The 20,374-nt window shown below is 41.3% G+C and overlaps 1 protein-coding gene across 7 annotated transcripts in view; it reads left to right on the top strand.

Annotated features, from left to right (window-relative positions):
* LOC140539767 (actin-binding LIM protein 3-like) overlaps positions 1-20,374 on the top strand; it is a 127,674-nt gene that overhangs the window by 101,813 nt on the left and 5,487 nt on the right. For 5 of the 7 annotated variants that reach the window (XM_072662531.1, XM_072662525.1, XM_072662528.1 and 2 more), the window contains 5 exons: positions 6,922-6,972; positions 11,100-11,213; positions 11,870-11,934; positions 12,394-12,547; positions 20,242-20,271. In XM_072662531.1, coding sequence (XP_072518632.1) covers positions 6,922-6,972; positions 11,100-11,213; positions 11,870-11,934; positions 12,394-12,547; positions 20,242-20,271 — 414 coding nt within the window. Of the gene's footprint in view, positions 1-6,921; positions 6,973-11,081; positions 11,214-11,869; positions 11,935-12,393; positions 12,548-20,241; positions 20,272-20,374 lie in introns of all 7 variants that reach the window. The other 2 variants (XM_072662527.1, XM_072662530.1) reach the window with 1 other exon arrangement.

Raw genomic sequence — 20,374 nt, forward strand, 5'->3', positions numbered from 1 at the left:
CTAGTAAACAGCAGTAAAAGCTCTATTGTTAGTAACAGTTTATAAAACCAGACTAAATTGTAAACTGATTTACTTTGCTTGGAGCGACTTTTTAAACGACTGTTTTAAACTCTATAGTGTTTAATGTCGTACAGTCCAGTCTGACTGACCTACCTGACCATTCAGCTCCCAGCTCATTTACAACTCTGCAGTCTGATCACTTAGTATGTGTGTGTGTGTGCATTAGCATTAGCCTCCTCCTCAGTTATGAATGTGGCGTTAAGCTGGTTTAGAACCAAAGAAAGGAGCCTGGTTCTTTTGCTGGTAGAACAGAGAAAAGCATTTTCACCATAGTTTGGTTTCTAATCAGTCAGAATTCAAGAATGTACAGACGGGATGGGAGGAACGTTAGATCTTCCCAAATGGATCTAATGGAATAAAACATCATAATCGTTGTGCAGCTACAACCAAATTGGGTGGTTTTGACAGCGCAGAGAAAAATGGCAGAAAATAGACAAAATATAAAATATAACGTTATGTTTGAGTGAAAAGTTTATATTCTCCTTCTTTGACATTTGAACTAACCAACTATGTGAGCCAGTAACTACCGGACTCTGTGAGCCAGTTGTTGCTGCGTCACGTTTACAGTGAGGCTCTGAGCTAACTCTGTCTCCAAAGCTATAAATCGCTAAAGTCTTTCTTCAAATAATGCAGTAATTATGTTCTGCTGTTGAAATGTGCACACTGTAACTGCAGCACTATTTAGTTAGAATTAGAAGCCAACTTCAGCTTTTCATTTGGTTGCTAAACGGTCGCTGTCTCAAACTGTTAAAATAACGTTTTTTTTGTTTGTTTGTTTGTTTTGCTGACCAAAATAAGTTTCTGAAAACAGTTCGTCTGCAATGACTGAAGGTCATGTTTATTAATGGCACCTAGAGGATGCCAGGTGGCTTGGAACCTTAAAAGCCGATACCCGACCCATTAAAATACCCTGATCGGCCCCTGATCGATGGCCATTGATGATTGACAGAATTCAGCATTCAGTTGGATATAATACAGTGGGTGATTTGATACATTTTTTAGTGCAGAAAAAACAAGGCTGAAGATGTGCCTTGTGTCAGAATAAAGAAAAATGTGATCTCAGTGATTTTGTGTGTGTCGTGTTTGTCGGTGCCAGTGAAAACCTCACCCACGCCCCTGCACTGGTAAAGCTGGTGACAGAATTCAGTAACTGCTTAGTGACCTCTACTGTGTAAGTGTGTGTTGAAATCAGACTCATACTTCCCATCTAAAAGCATTTGCTTGATGTCAGGGGGAACAAAAATTCTCACAGTGAGTTGGCTGTGTGTGTATAAATAAAAGCTCTTTAAAAAGTTTAATATTAAGATAAAGAGTTCAAAAAATAAAGGATGTTAGCTATGGCCATTCAATGTTAATGAGGTGTCTAAAAAAATAATACAAAAGCATGCAATTTAAGAATCTCGCACAGATCAGCTTAAGCTTACAATTTTCCATCCCCTGTGTATCCCCTGTGTTCAGCGATGCAAGTAGCATACATAGCAACGGAGTAGTTGTAACAGAGAAGTAGAGAAACTCTCTACTCCCTAAGTGGGAATTACGAGTTAGAAGGATAAACACAGCACCAGCACCAGTAACTTTACTATAACCCCTAAAGCCAGCAGGCCTTATTACAGACTGTGTTTTATTCAGTAGCTACAGGGACGTCTGGACAAACTGGTACAGCCGGCGGACCATAGGCTGTTTTAAGGGGTTAAAGCCACCCTCGCTACTGGTTGGCTTCTCGAGAGCCACAAACATTTTCAACAGAAGCCATCACTTGAAATTTTGAAATATATATATGTTTAAATATTTGTCCTCAAAGGCTGATCCCCCGATGCCAGATGAGTCTTCCCATGTTTGGGGTGTACGTGTGATTTCTGCACCACTGGGACACCTTCAGACATCAAAGAGTGTGTTGGAGGAACTTTTTGCTGCTGACACCTGTGTTTTCAAAGCCTTTTATCTTCTTTTCAGCTCCTTGTCTGTTGCTTTTCTCCATCTTCCTTTGACAAAGAGGTCAGGTCAGGAATTACAGGGGAATGCCAATAGGATTGGGTTTGACACAAAAAGTCATTTTCCATAGAGGCAACATGGAAACGCTTAAGACTGAGTCAGTAGTTTCAGCACTCAGTGTGTTCAAGGACACTTCAACAATAGGGGGAACAGCAAAAATGACCTACCCTACACCCCTACCCTAGGAGCTTCTACTGCTTCAAACTAAATGTGCTGAGGTTAAGCAGAAAAAGTCATCATTGCAGGTTATGTTGAATAACTTGCAATAGCTTTTTCAGAGACAGTAGCTTTTACTATGAACTACTAATGTTTTCTAAGGGTGTGTTAAAAATGTGGGTCACCTCTTAAGGTGCTTTGAAAAACCTTTAATGGACCTTTTTTCTCTAAAATCCTTTTCTCAAAGGTTGCTCTAACACCTTAATAGGTTTCTTGAAGGTTCCTCCACAGTTTAAAATTCAATTACCTCCAAAAGTTCCTCAGGGATCTTCAACTTTTTATAGTGTACAAATGAGAGTTACTACTAATTCCCAGTTTTATGTAATTATTTCATAATACGTAATCTCACACATACTATAACTTATTTATTACTCTTCAGACCCCATAAAAATCTGAGAAATTCAAGGAAAAACATAGTCCTTTCAGTACTTTCAGGATTTAGAAAGAAATAGCCACATTCAGCGTTATTAGGATCTATTATTTATCCATCAGTTTTCAGATGAGCATGATTGTATATTTACTGCATTCAGGGCTGACACAGAAAATACACAATCAGGTACTTAAATTGTTACACCGTGATACATATTTTGTAATTGTACCTCTGAACACCACCACAATGGGTTGAAGCAATGAAGCAATGTTACTTGATTGACTCAATGTTACTTCAAGGAGTTGAACAAATTGCATGAACCTTTTAGAAATTGCAGCCATTTTTAACATAGTACCTCCATGTTCACAGGCTCAAAAGAAATTGGACAATTAACTGATCCAATTAACTGATGCAGTTTCATGGCCAGGGGTGGCCTGTTTCCTCATTATTTCATGACAAATTAAAGAGATAAAAAGTCCAAGTGAATCTTGAATTTGCCTTTGTTAGCTGTTCGTGGGAAGGATGCAATCATTAAGCTGACAAAAACACAACAAGCCATTTTAGAGAGATTGTAGAAACTTTAGCAGTGGTCGGACCAACAATTTAGTAGATTCTTAAAGAGAGATTTCACATAGGCTTTTTAAGGGTTTCATTTCAAGATCCAAAACACTGGTAACATTCAGGAATAGACAGATCTGATAGACTGATGGAAAACATCTAATAAGCCTGCCTAGTTCTGGGACAAGATTCTTTGGACACATAAAAACAAGATTAACTTGAGAATGGAGAAGGAAGGACAGTGATCGGAAGCATGCCACATCATCTGTTAAACGTGGTGGAGGCGCTGTTATGGCACGGGCATGTGTGGCTGCCAGTGGAACTAGGTCACTGGTGTTTATTGTTGATATGACAGCTGATAGAAGTTGCTGGATGAAGTCTGGAGTGTATAGAGCTGTACTTTCTGTAAAACTGTCAGAATGCCACTTTACTATGCAGGTGGATAATAAGCCAAAGATACTGTAAAAGAAACCTCAGAGCTTCTTCAGGAAATGTAATATTCTTTACAGCCCGAGTGAGTCACCTGACCTTAACCCATTTGAGCAGCTTTTCACTTATTGAAGATAAAACTGGAGGCAGAAAGACACACAAACAAGCAGCTACTGAAGGCAGACGCATTTAAGGCCTGGCAAATAATCTGAGCGGCAGAAACTCTACACTTTAAGCAGGCATTGATCAATGTAAAACGTATCTCCAAAATGGTGACTTTACAGGAGAAGATGAATAGATATTAATGTGAAATAATAATTATTAATAATTATTATAATTAAGTAAATTTGGATTTCTCTTGGCCTATTCTAACAGAATTATTCACACAGTGTACAGAGCAGGCTTCAAACCATATAGAAAACTAAAAACTGACAAATATTTGACATGGTTTTCACTGGACAGCAACGATTTGCATCCAAGGATCCATACATTTCCAACAATCCATATATATATAATTATGTTCATTTTTCCAATGACCTTTGGAGCCTGTGAAAAACAAACAAAAAACAAAAAATCTATGAAAAAATATTTGAAACTATTCAATAATAGATTTTTTTTCTTTAAAATGTGATTGTAAAATCTGATTTTACCCCATTTTTGACTGCCAATTACCCAACCAGTACGTAATCTTGCATGCAATGCCCCTGTCACCAGTGAGGCCGTACTAGTACACGCCCCCTCCAAAGCAACTTCGCCAGGCAACCAACATGCCTGAAGGGAAGTGCCACATACCCTGCTCCACCAGTCTGCAGAGCCCAGTGACCCACCCTGGAGAGAGCAAGGCCTATTGTGCTCTTCTCAGCATGACCAGATTTGAACCAGGGATGCTCTGATCATGGTGACAGCTCTTCAGTCTGCTGGACCAGCCGGGGCCCCTAATTTATATATTATTTTTATGTTTTTGTTGAACTCCTTGAATTAAAGCTGAAAGTCTACACTTCAGTCACATCCCGATGCTTCATTTAAAATCCATTGTGATGATAGACAGAGGCAACATTACACTGTCACTGTTAAAAATATGAATCTAGAGGTATGGAAATGAAATCCGTTGCACATAACTAGAATTTTCTCTTACAGACAGCTAATGGACAGGTAACACAGGTAATGGAGCTCACTGTATCACGGTAACACGTTACTTTGTACCACTTCAAACCAAACTTCATACCAACAGAGGATCAGAGAGATCACAACCAGCCACACTACACTACCAGACGAGCTAAATCAGTTCTATGCTCGATTTGAGGCCCTCAACCCAGACAGACAGAGAGGGGTTATGGCAAAGGGGAGCACACAGAATGCATCGCTTGCTGTGACGTCAGTGGATGTGTGCAAGGCTCTGAGGAGAATAAACCCACAGAAGGCAGCTGGCTTAGACAACATCCCCGGGCGTGCACTTAAGGTTTGCTCATCGGAGCTGCCTGGTGCGTTTGTGGACATATTTAACTTTTCACAAAAACTTTTGTGAATGACTATCGCCCTGTTGCACTCACCCCAATTGTGATGAAGTGAATGAGAGAATAGTTGTGAGTCACATCCAGGAGACCATCCCGACACAGAACCGATCCACTGACGACGCAGTCAACACTGCCATTCAAGGCAAGGACACATATGTGAGAATGCTGTTTATCGACATCAGCTCAGCATTCAACACGGTCATTCCAACCAAACTGGCAGAACATCTCCTCACCCTCGGACTGACACTCACTCTCTGCAACTGGGTGCTGAATTTCCTGACGGACAGACCCTAGTCAGTCAGAATTGGCTGCCGCACATCCAGCAAAAGAACTGTTAGCACTGGGACCCCCCAGGGCTGTGTGCTGAGTCCCCTGCTGTACGCACTCTTTACATATGACTGAGTGGCCTCCCAGAGCAACACCAGTATCATCAAGTTTGCTGATGATACTACAGTCATCAGACTAATCACTGGTGGGGACGAGACTGCGTACAGGAGTGAGATGACTGATCTGGTGGACTGGTGTGGGGACATCTTTTTTTTTTTGGAACACAGACAAGATTGGAAATAATTGTTGATCCGAGGAGGAGGCAGGAGCTACACACACCCCTCTACATAGGTGAGTCAGAGGTGGAGAGGTTCACATCAGTGACGATCTCACCTAGTCACACAACACCCATGCACCACATTGTCCGGAAGTCCCAGCAGCCGTTGTATTTTCTGAGAAGGCTAAGGAAATTTGGCACGTCAGCCAAAATTCTCTGCAACTTCTACAGGAATACGATCGAGAACATTCTTACCAGCTCCATCACGGTCTGGTACGGAAACTGTACTGCTCAGGACAGGAAGGCTCTCCAGCGTGTGATCAAGACTGCATAATCCATTTCCGGAGCAGCCTTCCCCTCACTGCAGGACAACTACAGGACCAGGGTCATCAGGAGGGCCCACAGCACTATCAGGGACTGTACACACCCTCAACACAGCCTCTTCACACTCCTACCATCGGGCCGACGCTACAGGAGCGCGAAGTCCAGGACAGCCAGACTGACTCTGAACTGAACTCTGACATGCACCCATTAATACAAGCCCACTACAAACATATCGCTGCTACCGTTTTACAATATTGTTTGTAATATGCACTTGCACAATGCACATGCACTTTACACATGCACATCCATCCTCTACTGTACTCTTAGTGTTTATACTTCTGTTTCTCTCTTTTTATATTGATATTTATTAGATTGCCGGTAAATGGAGAAACTGCAAAGTAAGCTTGTTTCTACTGTGCACATGACAATAAACTCTTGAATCTTCAATCTTGAACTGATCACTGCTGGTTAGGCCACTAAAAAATAATAATCTAAATAATTTAGTGGCCTTTTTTATCAGACTAAATGCTAGCTAGTGTGGACAGCACACACGGATACACAGACTGAAAAGGTTGTGACCACTTCAGAGTAAATATCACTAATGGCATGACCCAGCGACTAATTAAAGCCAGCTGCAATAATTCAAAAGAGAGAGAGATAGAGAGAGAGCGGCTACTAATTAACGCTGTCCCTCTGAGGAGAGAGAGATAGTAGAAAGAAGGGCGTGTGGTTGTAACTCTAGAGGAGCGATAAGCTAGAAAGTGGATGCTTCAAAGTGTTATCAAATCTGAATCCACCCTCCAATCCCCTCAAGATGATAGACCCGTTCTCCTTTTTGCCTTTGGCTCCAGTTCTACATTGTTGTCCTCACTGCTTCTGCTTCACCCGCATTTTCTTTCTCTGTCTGTCTTCAGCCACCGGGGAGTCCAACATCTACAGAAAGCCACCCATCTATAAGAGAAATGGTATTTGTGTGGATGCTTCTCTCTGGATGAGACAAGGAGAGCCTATCCTTTTTCTCATTCCGGAAATAATTGGAATTGTTGTGTTCCAGTGGTTTGCAGTGTGTGCTGTGTCTCCAATGCCAGTTGTGCTTATTCTGAAATGTCAGCATTAAAAACATATTTTCTTAAAAAACTTTCTTATGGTAATTTGGCCTCATGTAATGTAGTTGACTACCAGAAATACAGGCATCTGCTGTTGGAGACAGTAATGCTTTGTTTGAAAGTGCTAATAAGTAACATGGCAAATTAGAGAGTTTGGGATTTTTAACTCAATTATTTTTAACCTGAAGTGCTTGGTTCTAGTTCGCACATTTCTTTGGAACCATTTCTTTGTGCATGAAGCACATCATGCTTATGTGGCTTTGCTTTTTTGTGCATTTGTAAGCAAGTGTGTGTGGGCTGCTTCTACTTTTGTTTTGAAAGTGAAAGACTGTACATGAGTGTTTAATACATCAAAACAGACTGCCAAATCGCTGAGAATCATTATATTAGAATTACATCCTTCATAAGAATAAACCTACAAAAAGATTCTGCCCTGTTCTGCAATGGCCAGAGTTGACATGCACACACTGTTACTATTTAGGAGGCAGATTTTTATAACCAAGATAAAGACTGTGAAAGTATCGCTGGAGGGATATTACTATGTTGTCGATACAAGAGGTGTCTACCCAATATTATTAACATAAACATAGAGGGAGTGAAAATCCCTGTATTTTTAATATCACTATATAATAATATATAGACTTTTAGAGTTTCTGTTGTTTATGACCTATAACAGTGGAGAACTGTTGAAATCTGAAATCTGTTTAATTTTGATGATATTAGATGTGGGATTAAACATGATTATAATATATATAACAATATAATATATAATTCCAATTTCTTTAAAGTTAAATTGGCTGATGGATGACTTTTTGGGCTGATTTGTATTATGTATTTCTATCTGAAAGCTTATACTGGATGGGCTATATAAACACAAGCAGTACTTTTATTAGCCTTTAACTCCATCTGTTGTGTATTTATTATAACAAGAACAAAATAAAGAGCTGCACTGGAAATAGGAGGCAACTGCTACACTGGCCAGTTTCTTTCCTTTCACATTAGATCAGCTGATTTTGGGGATTTTTAACCTGTCAAAAAATTCATATCAGTCAATCCTCCTCCCGTTTCGCAGTCTTATAGCTGACACTCTCATTGACAGTGGAACATCTCAGCATGTGAAACATGGTTCCATATCCATTTCCAAAATGAATAGTCCATGGTTAACTAAAGTGATGTACAGGCCTTCACCTGAAGCAGCATATTTAACTTTAAAATCAACTCAACGATGGCATTTATTATGATATCTCTCAACAATATGAAGTATTTCTTGTTGGGCAATGTGAAATCTATAGATAGATTTGTTTGAGATGTTAGGTTGGAATGGACAAAACCCAGGTGAAAATGTAAAGTACAAATGGCTTTTATTAACATTTCACACACTGCTATAAATCCAGTGAAGCCAGGGCTTATTGTGCTCTCTTTGTAATTTAATGTTTGGAAATCCTAGCGATATCCACAATATGCTCAGCAAGAATATCGTGGTGTAATTTATCACAATAACAGTTAATATTGTCATATTGCCCAGCTGCACTTGCAACACTGTCACAGAAGACATATAAGGGTTCATTTACAATCTTCTAGCCATCTGTATGGAGTCTGCCTGCATGACCTTTATGTTGTGTGCTTTAGTGCTGAGCAGTAATTGCATCACATATGGACCGTGTGCTCCTGCTCCTTGGCTTGTGCTCCTGTGTTCATCATCTATCCCTCATTCATTTGTTCCTTCCTCTCTGATCTGCTTCTTTTCCCTCCCTCTCTGCCCTCTCTGTTCTTTTCCTCGGTGAACCCATCCATCCTGTAAGTACCCATATCCTCCACCAGTACTTTCACTGAGACTGCTCTGTTGTTTGGTTAGTGTCCCAGTTATCCTTAGAAGTAGCAGTTATTGTGAATGACGATCAAATCATGGCGTAATTCTATGGTAATTATTTCTGACGAGTAGCTTGTTGAATCAAGTAGCATAATTCTATGGAAGTTGGATGAATGGGATGAATTCTAATTTTTTAATCGAGATCAGGAGGGGGTGGTTTATGATGGGTCGCTGTCCCATGAAAAACATGTATCTCCAATATTGTGACTTTGCAGCAAAAACGTCCTTAACTGAATGGAAGTCAGTGGAAAATTCCAAGTAATTCAGAGTTCATTCCAAGTAATTTAGAGCATTTCTACTGCTCTGTTATTCTTCTACTGGGTCATTGGCACAGTGTACAGATTAGCTCCAGGGTTCAAATCATAGAGAGAAGGAAAAACTGATAAAAATGGAGATACATGGTTTTCATTGGACTGCAGCGATGTGGCCTTGTTTTGCCATGTTTGTTATTTTAGAGATGAAACAAAGTTAGAAAGGTCCTGTAAATCCTGTAAAAGAGAATGTAAGTAGGTTCATAAGTCTTGGGACAGTGACACATATTTGTGTAGACTTGTGTAGACTTTCAGCTTTTTAATTAATTTTAAATTAATTAAAATTACAGCCATTTATTGACATAGTCTCTTCATTTTCACAGGCTCAAATGCAATTGTACAAACGAATGTCATATAAATATAAATAAGCAGTATTTTTAACCCTTACAACTAAAACAACATCAGTTTATTATGCCCTAAAATATGCTAAACTAACCTGCTACCAAACAATTTACAATCGTTTATGCATAAGGAATAGTAACTAAATTAAAAAACTATGGTTTAAGAGTTATGCAATTTTTTTGCAGTCAATGATTGTCTGGAGTCTGAAACTCATAGACATCATTAAATGCTGAGTTTCCTCTGTTGAGATGCTTTACCAGGCTTCTACTGCAGCCACCTCAGTTGCTGCTTGTTTGTGGCTCTTTCTGCCTTACGTTTAGTCCTCAGTAAATGAAATGCTGCCTAATTGGGTTTAAGTCAGGTGACTCGCTCAAAAGTGCTTTACTTTAGTTGTTTCCTGTGTTTTTTTTTTTTCAGGCCTTTGGTGCATTGCTGAGCTCAACGGTGCATGCCTTGTGTTTTCCAAACTGTTGATTTGCCCATCACTCATATTTCTGTTGGCTCTCTGATAGATTTGGGTTGGGATTTTTTTTCAGTCTAATGATGGCCTCTGTCACTTGCATCGTTAACTCTTCAGACCACATATTTAAAGCTTTCATGACATAAGTAGATATATAGTAGACCCTGTCATCCAGCCATCACAGTTTGGGTCATTGTCAAAGTGGCTCAGATCCTTATGCTTGAGCATTTTTCCTGCTTTTAACAACACATCACCTTCAAGAACTGACTGTTCACTTGCTGTCTAATATTTCTTGCCCCTTGACAGAAGATAATCAATGCGCATCACTTCATCTGTCAGAGATGTTAATGTTATGGCTGTTTTTTAAAAAATAAACGCTTCAATTAAAGCTTTGATGTAAATGAAATCACATTGAATTGAATCACATTATGTCACTGTCCAAATACTTATGGGTCTGATTGTACATTTTAATAGTATAGCACTAAATGTTCATAAATCAGTTTTTTGAGACAGAACCAACCACAAAACCCATTATATCTCTCTGAACACTTCCTTCTAGGAGTTGTGTGATTCTAATATAATGCAAATCTCTTTATGGTACTCTGTCAATAGAACATCTGCCATCTTCTCATGAGACTGTATTGCACTGTGCTGTCTGATACAGGTTGGATTTTTTAGGTGTGTGTGCTCTTCATCCTACTTCTTTCCTCATTCCTCCAGCGGTCCAGCGGTCCAGTGCTCCACTCGGCCTGAGCGATGCTGAGCTTTTTTTCTCCCTTTTTCAATCACGATATCCCTCTGTCCTCATTTAATACTTATCAACCTCTCATCTGTCTTTCACGCTCAACCGTTTCCCGCGAAGGCTGCCCCCGTCAGGGAGCAACTCATGCGATTGTCCATCAGCCTTTTCGGGGCAACGAGTTCAGTTCAGTTCAGTTCAGTTCAGTTCAGTTCAGTAACGAATGTGTTTCATTTCGTCCCCCAGATGACTACGAAAACGAAGCTACGAAGAGCAAAACAAGTGAAGATATTCTGTCTTCCCCTTTTTCATCCTACTCTCCAGACCACTACCAGCACTCCGAGTCAGACTACTACCACTACGGCGGCTCTCCAAAAGGTGCGTTTCTAAACGGACTTCATACTTAAACCCGTGTAGCTGAATGCAAGGGACAGCCATTTTAGACAACGGGTCCAAAAATCTGACGTCCCTTCTGGGCAGCCTTAAAGAAGACCTAGATGCAGTTTTAGCAGAGAGAGAGGTTTTTTGGGCATGTATTTATTTACGTTCTAAGGTGATGGTCAAATAACAGTTTACCGATGTTAAGATGCCAGACATTAGAAGAACAACCAGTCAAATCATTTAGTATAAATATCCACCAAAAGTGTCACCAGTAAAATCTCAGAGCATATGAGGACCCTCTCCAGTCCTGTTAAAAAAGCAAAAGGGGGCTATTAGTTTCTCAAATGTAATGTAGTGTTGATTTGCTTCATTTTTTTTTTATTTTATGTTACTTCATAGTTTTGATGCACTATCAAAACACTATAATTTAAAAATGTGACAAAATAGAAAAAGAATGTAAAAGTCCTTATGGACATGTGTCCAAACTTTTGAATGGTTCTGTAGATTAGGTGGTTTGTTTGTTTTTTATTTTTATTGTATTTTATTATTTTGCAATATGTATAGTATATATTGTAAATGTCCTGATCTTTCGAGACTAATGGCATGTAAATTTCTCTTCCCCACCTTGATTCACTCCCTCACTCACTCTCAAGTTTCTCGAGCTCGCAGATTCTCTTCAGGAGGAGAGGAGAATGGGTGCAACCGGAGCATTAACAGAGTAAAGACACTGATTTTGTTCTTCTTCCTTTCTTCTCTGGTTATTTTAGCTTCTACCAAATGCAACATCCTGTCCTTCAGACTTGTGCTTAGAGTAGTAGTCAGCGTTCCCCAACGTTCTCCAAATGTTTTGCTGGTGTGCTTTACCTCACCAGTCCTGTGAGTGGTCACCCATCCTGCTCCTGGAGATCTACCCCCCAACCCTAATCCTCCTAATCTGATGTATCTGACTGTTGCCTCCAGAAGCGTTTGATGAGGTAAATGTTAGGTTTGGGTTAGAGGCGAAACCTACAAGAAGGTGGATCTCCAGGAGCATGGGGGGTCCTGAACAATATTACTAAGTCCTCTGGTGTTTGTTGGAGAACGCTGAGTCACTGCGCCCTGGCTTTAACAGATACCCTCTACACAGCCCTACTCAGTTCTTCACTGAGGTCTCGCTCTGTCTCAACCTGTTCTCTAGATCCAAGCTGGGATCGGGCGGATGATCCTGAAGGAGGAGATGAAGGCCAGGTCCTGTTCCTATGACAACGACCCTTGGGCCAGCGCTCGGAACTCTCGCAGTGGGAGTAAAGAGGCGCTACACAATCTAGGCTACAGTAACACTGTTAATGGCTGTAAGAACCCCCCCCCCCTCTCTCTCTCTCTTTACCCTCACACACTTACATTACCACAGTACATGGGCAGAAGGATAGTACCACACCGAATCGTGCCATAGAATGCATTTATTCAGTATTGTACATTATTCTTTGACGTATAAATAGTAAGTATGTGACTTTGGTTACATTGAAAAATGCCTAAATGGAGTTTTACTGCTTTTATTGGCTGGTTTATGTCTCTGTTTTTAGCACTACAACATAAGCATTGTAATTATTGCTTGTAATTGCTTATCCAGATAGTGTTACTGTCCTCTTTGGGTCCCCTCTGTGTCTGGCCAGCACAAAGTGTGATTAGCTAGCTGAAGAGATTCTAGTAGGGTCTAGTGGGGTTAGCTTTTAGCCCAGCACTTAAAAGTAGGGCTGCACAATATATTGTTTCAGCATCGCCATCACAAATGTTAGCATGCATAATAGTTACATTTATGGACATGCATGATATATCTACCAGAGGCAGATTATATATGCCCAGTATAAGGTATAAATAATAGCATGACATATTGGATCATTAACTTTTGGCCAGGCCCTGACACAGCAAAGCAGGCCCATATCATGATGTTGCCTCCACTATACTTTACGGTTGGGATGAAATTTTCATGCTGATGTGTAGTGCCTTTTTACGTCTGATGGAATAGTTCAATCTTTGTTTTATCTGTACCGTTGTGGAGTGTCAATGTGCTCTTTTTGAAACTTCAGCCGTGCAGCACTGTTCTTTAGAGTAAGCAGCAGCTTCCTTCATGGTGTTCTGCCATAGACACCCTGCTTGTTCAAGGGTTTTATGGGCTGTAGACTCATTAACACAGATGTTAGCCTGTACCAATGATCCCTCAAATCGGAGTCTCCGTTGTGCTCTTGGGGTCATTTTGACTGGGCGCCCTCTTTTTGGCAAAGTAGCCACAGTCTCAAATTCTCTCAATTTGCAGATTGTTTGCCTCGCTGTAAACTGGTGAATTTCTAAAGTCTTTGAAATCACTTTGTAACCCTTTCCAGCTTTATGTAAATCAACCATTTTTGACCGTAGATCCCTTGAAAGCTTGTTTTGGCAAGGCATGGCTCACATACGCGTATCCTTCTTGTGCAGAGCAAACTCAAAAAGTTTGAGTGGTTTTTATCAGTCAAAGTAACTCTAGTTCACACCTCCAGACTCATTTTCTTAAGAAGACTTAAAAACACCTGACTCCAATTAGCTTTTTCAAAATCATTAGCTCAAGGGTTCACATACTTTATCCACTTACTATGAGGTTTTTATGGTTGTTCTCAATGAAGAAATCAATGACTTGGATGAGAATCAAATCACATTTTACAACAAATTAATGCAGAAAACCATAAAACCATGCTTCACATACTTTTTCTTGCCACTCTTTATAGAATTTGAATTAAATTCATCTTAAATTAAGTCAGTCAGGGCTGTATTTCTTGCATAAACCTTTTTTAGGGTGTTTTTACATGTGGCTACATGCTGAATACATAAATGAGCCTCATCTTGTTGGGTTAGATCAGTTATTCTAAAGCATGACACAGCGTGGTGCTGATGAAACCAGGGACTCCATGTGTGTATGCACTGTGATACGCACTGTATAAATACGGCACAGTGTAGAGTTCTAAACATCAGGGTTATATCGAGTCAGTGAGTCAATTTATTCTGATATTAGGATTAGGGCGTAGACAAAGAGATTTACGGTAGTTATGCCGTACAGTAATAAGTGTGTGTCAGTCTGCCCTGCTGGGTGCACTGTGCGTGTCTCTGTTCTCTGCAGGCCGCAAATATAGAACAAAGCGTGCGAGTATGAGATGAAAGTGGCAGTGTGTGTATGTGTGGGTGTGGGTGTAATACAGCGTTGAATAATGAGGGTGTCTGGCAGCTAGGCTGGCCCCCACTGTGAGTGGATTAGTGATCCACTCACAGTGGACCCCCCCCCAGGTTCCCGACAAGTGTAATGAGAAACAAAAGGGGAATCCCTGTCCCCATATTACTCCTGTGTTGGCCAGGAAAATAAAAAAGCTAAAAGGAAGTACATACACTCACTGAGCCAGTGGGCATGGTGGTGGTTTAACTCCCTTGAACTGATTCAGCCTTCAGTTAGTTACTACATAAATTTGACTTTTGCCCAGTAGTTGATAGTAGTTACTGAATAATGAGACTTCAGTTATTTATTATTATTATTATTATTATTATTATTAATATTTATGATATTTCTTTATATAATATGTTTAATTTTTTATCATTAACCCACCCATTCATGCCCCCCCCCCCCCCCAGCACTAGCAATGTTCCTGACACTAGGAAGACAAGGACTTAACACGTGTCCTTCGATACAGGCAAAGCCAGCCTCTGTCTCTTTTTAGCCTGTGCTGGCTAACATCACTTTTAGAGTGATGAGGGGAGAGAGCGCCATCTACCCACCCAGACAGAGCACAGCAAATTGCAAATTGAGCAAATCGTACTTTCTCAGACTCCGGCCACTGATGGCAAAGTGGCATGGCTTGAGATTCGCACTTGTGACCCCTGGGCCATAGTGGAAGCGCATTAGACAGCTGTTTCACTCCGATCCCTAGACTGCCACCAGAAGGGTGTCATTTCAGGAGGGTGAGAGTGTGAGTTGTTATCCCTCCCTAGTTTGATCCCTAATTTTATTATGGCTAATTCCCACCCACTAGCCAAGACTCCCTCTATCCCACAATGCCACCAGTGCATGTGCTTCCTCTGGGATAACTGATTATTTTCAACTACCAGTAACGCAGTGTCATTAAACACCTCCACACACTTGGAGGAGAGCGCTAACAACAAGTGATGGGGTGATGGGGAGAGAGAGAGAGACATCATACCGGCCCTAAGAGAGAGAGAGTGCCCAATATGCTCTCTTGGACTCCTTGGGCTGCTTGGATGGCTGGGGCATTGGCAAGTGTTTTTATATTTTTCGTAATAATTTTTTGAGAGTTTTTGAGGGACAAATCTCACAAGAGCCCATGTGCAAAGGGTCACGATCAGTAGTGTGTGTGTATATACATAGTTTTTGCAGACATTATTGAAACCCTATTTTATAAAACTCTAAAAGCATCAGTTTGCTCATGGTTTGCTGGCTGCTGTCACACATCTTTACACTGTTGAATCCAAGTCCAGGATTACAGGTCTATACACATGCAGGCCTTTAACCTCACGCCCAAGAACATCACCAACCTTAATGTAATGTACTGCTCCTCCCCTTAAACACACACACATACACACACACACACACACTGATTTTGTCCTTTGTTGTGATTAAACTCAACTACAGCAGAGAAATGTAATATTGAGCTCAGGTGAGCGACTGACTCTTACACTCAGTGCAGTTTGTCATTCCTTCGTCCTCCAAAGGCCTTTTTCAGCCTGTTTTCTGACTGATACCCTATATGGCCAAAAGTATACAGACACCTGCTAATGTTTCTCCCAAAATAAAGAGAATTCAGAAGGACTCCCCCCTCCCCCTTTGCTGTAGTAACTGTTTACTCATGTGGGAAGGCTTTCCACTATATTGTGGAACACTGCTGTGAGGATTTGATTGCAATTTTTAATTACGATAGCATCTTTGAGGTCAGGTACTGATGTTGGATGATACGTTCTGGAACGCCAGCTCATCCCAAAACTGTTGGATGAAGCTCCTTCACTCCAGAGAGCTCAGTTGAGCTTCTCTGAAGCTGAGTGCTGAAGGCCTTTATATCCTTTAGCCCAAGCTTAGCAGCTTAGACTCATGTGTAGCTGCATCCCATTCTACTGGCAGTGCTTTACTTGGAAGATTATACGGTGTGATAGGGAGTGTGTGTGTGTGTGCATTTTAACACCTGTATCAGCAATAGGTCACCTTCAGGTAGCTAAATTCACTGATTTGAAGGGCCGCCCACAAACCCTAGGACATGTAGTGGGGGCAGTGGTGGCTCAGCGGTTAGAGCGCCAGGCTATCGATAACAGGGTTGTGGGTCTGATACCCAGGCTCGGCAAGCTGCTGCTGCCTTGAGCAAGGCCCTTTACCCTCTCTGCTCCCCGGGCGCTGGAGTTGTCTGCCCACCGCTCTGGGTGTGTGTGTACTCACTGCCCCTAGTTCACTAGTGTGTGTGTGTGTGTGTGTGTGTGTGTTCACTACCACAGATGGGTTAAATGCGGAGGACACATTTCACTGGACAGTGACAAATACGTGCACCTTTACCTTTAAATAGTATTGCTGGCCTCTGCCACTAGTCTCCTTCTTGCATGGCCTACGCTCGGCAGATTTACACACATAGATTTTTTTTTTTGGTACCAATCCCGTGACTTATCCACTTCAGTATCAAGAGTTGTGTGGAGTCTTCTTTTGTCTTCATGGTGTATGTATGGTGTTTGTAGCCAGAAATACTGATTAACCAGTGACTGGACAGGTGTTACAGACAGGTGTCTACTACAATCACTTGAGACACATTCACAGCACTCAGGTCAGTCACTTTAAAGGGGGTGAATATTTATGCAATCAAATAGTTTACATCATATATATATATATATAATTGACACTTTACTTTTCACTTTCATTAGATTTTTTTTGTAAATTCTTAAAAAGCACATTAAATAAAAACCGAAATGACATTGACCATAATTCCATTTCTAAAAGCAATACAAAAATAGGTAGGGGGGTAAATACTTTTTAATGTGGCTAACAAGTAGGCATTGCCTATTGTTGTTGTCACACACAAACCTTGTATCTCCATTTTTTTAATTTTGTCACTTTTTTGATATCATTTGAATCTGGCAGTTGTTCTTTAACCCCTTAACGCTCCAAGGTTTGTTACACACTAAGCTGTATTACTCAGTAACTGCAGGGACTTCTGGACAAACTGGTGGGGCTATTCTCTGGTAACAGAAGCTTGTAATAACACTTTCGGTCTGTTGGCCGCTCATAGGTGTTTTAAGGGGTTAAATTGTGGTTGCTTACATTGTGTTTCATTATGAATGGACCAACAGAAATGCTGTTTTTCTTCTCCTGTAAAGTTGTCATTGTAAAGATAGAAGGTTTTTGCATGACAGCAACAATATACTTTACCAAGGCATTACTCACTTGCGTTTGCACATATTTCTGCACATTTCAGCTCTAGTTCTAAGCTAAAGAATCACACTCTAGGTATGGAGAAAACTGTGAATTTAGATATTTCGCTAAACTACGGCTTTATTGCGGGGACAAAGGGTTAGACGCTAATTTTAGAAGCGGCGACAACACAATACGTGAACCTGCCCCCGCTGTGCACGCGTGTGCCCCCTCCTCACTCCTCTTTTCTCTGTTCCCCACTGATTTTGTCCACGTCCTCTATTATTCATGAGGCGGCATAAAAGCAAAACCCGTTCTCACTCATCCTTCTGTCTCTGAGAGAAAAGGCAGCTTCAGTCTAAAAAAATCTCTAATCTGGACCTCAGTACAGGCCATAATGCAGCAGCGCCTTGAGGGACAATCTGTTACCTGCTGTACTGTAACATGTAGAGCTGCACGAATTGGATAAAAGACCAGTATTGCCACCACAATGCTGAATACACTGCAGTTCTGATGTGTTGCAGTATGTTTAAAATGTACCAGTGAGTCGATATTGTGACCTGATTGGAGACTGGTCTGCATGATTTAGTCAAAAATAATTTACTCACATAAACACAAACAGAAAATAATTGAATAATGCAAACCCAAACCCAAAACTGTTACTCAACAGCCTTGAGTCGTTACATTTAAGCCTGCAAAATGTACCTTCATCCAGCCCAATAGCAGAAGCCCTGCTAGACCTACTCAGCTAGTGACGCAGTGCATTGCAAGACCACTTACAGAGAATATGCTGTTGTTAATGCACTGTATGGACAAAAGTATTGAGACACCTACACATTGCACCTACAGGAGCTTTGATTGACATCCCATTTTTTAAATATTCCATAAATCTATAGGCATGAATATGGAGTTGGTCCCCCTTTGCAGCTCTAACAGCAGGTCTGGATCTCAGTTGCAATGCAGTTATTGAGTCAGCAGAGCGCTGTCCACTTTTTTTGCACTACGCGACCCCCTCAGCACTCGGCAACCTCACTCTATAACTTTACATGGTCTTACATGGAGTTGCAGTGGTTCCTAAACACTTCAACTTTCCAATAATACCACTCAGAGTTCATGGTGGAATATTTAAGAGGGAAGAAATTTCACCAGCAGCACCACGCTGGACTTCAGTGAGCTCTTTAGAACCAACCATTCTTTCACTAATGTGTGTAAAGGCAGACTGCATGGCTAGGTGCTTGATTTTGTACACCCGTGGCAATGGGGCTGCAAATTTTAGGAGGTGTGTCCCAATACTTTTGTCCATATAGTACATGCATACTTCTATTTAGTTTACTGAGACAATCTTTGCCTCAATTGTGCTTCAGTAACACAAGGCCCTTTTAGAGATCGGAAAACATTGCTCAGCAGACCAGGTCTTGTGACCGCAGCTTTGCCTATTGCCTATGGTCCAGGAAGGGGGAGGGGGTTAAAAAAGTTGGGTGCGGTTAAGCAGAAGCCAGGGATGCGACCGGTATTCCATGCTAGGCTAAAAGCTAACCCAAGCCAACCTTGGCTTTACCATCACTTTAGCTAGCTAGCCAGGACAGGGCAGCAGCACTATCCAGTAATTACAAAAAAAAGAAATGTCACTGTTCTTGTTTCAGTGCTAAGAACAAAGCTATGCTATGCTATGTGGCTTCTGTGTGAGCTGTAGTGGTGCTGCGATGTAAACCAGCCAATCAGAGCAGAGCTCATCAAGTTATTCATGAGCTGAGGATCACTGGTTTGAATCATGATCATCAGGTCATGCTGCCTGCCATCAGCAGCCGGAGCCTGAAAGAGCACAGTTGGCCTTGCTCTTTTCGGATGGGTAGATGTCTCCCTCCCTTCCTCCCTCCCTCCAGTGTGATGCTGGCTGGTCCAGGCGTAAAAGCTCGGTACCTGGCGCTTTCCTCAAAGCGTGTTTGTTGCCCAGCGACTTTGCATGGGCTGTATTCCAAAATGACGCAGTAGCTGGTTACACATGTGTCAGAGGAGGAGGCATGGGTCAGTCCTCACCCTCCTAGTGTTAGGAGCATTACATATGATAGGGGGAGAGTTCTAACGAGTGGGTTGGAGAGGAAAATTGGGTAAAAAAAATTTAAAAATTCGATAAAAACATATTCATGAGCCCACTGTAAAAGGAAAATCAGCATTTTGGTTTGAGGCCAAAACATAGGGTTTTCAATTAAAGTGGCATTTTTCACCCCAACCAAAGTCAAAAACCTACTAGTTATACATCAGAAATACTCTAAAAATAAACGCACTCTGTGGAAACTTCAAGACATCAGAACACCCACAGAAACGTCTGCCTGGAAGTGCAGTTGGTCAGAATGCCGGGGAAATCATGGTGATAGATTAGAGGCCGGTATTGCGCAGACAATTAACAAGGGATTTATTCTGCAGCTGTAGAGACGTGTCAGTGAGACAATGAGACAATCCTTCACCTTCGCTCAATCGCTTCGTCCAAATATGCCTGCTCCACATTCTGTCTGAGGCAATATTGAATTATTGAGTCGCCATATCTATTTTATTGTCCTACCAACATGTCAGTAACTCCATCTCTCTCTCTCTCTCTCTCTCTCTCTCTCTCTCCCCCTCTGTCTCTAGCTCCTAGATCCCACTACAGTGCAGACAGCGGTGAGTCATTTACAGAGTTGCTCTCCCTACCACTGCATGCTGAGTGCTGGGTGTAATGTCTGCTCTCTCTCTCTAGAATGCAGGCACATGATGGGCCGGGCTT

The sequence above is a fragment of the Salminus brasiliensis genome, chromosome 18, assembly GCF_030463535.1.
Source record: "Salminus brasiliensis chromosome 18, fSalBra1.hap2, whole genome shotgun sequence".
Classification (NCBI taxonomy): domain Eukaryota; kingdom Metazoa; phylum Chordata; class Actinopteri; order Characiformes; family Bryconidae; genus Salminus; species Salminus brasiliensis.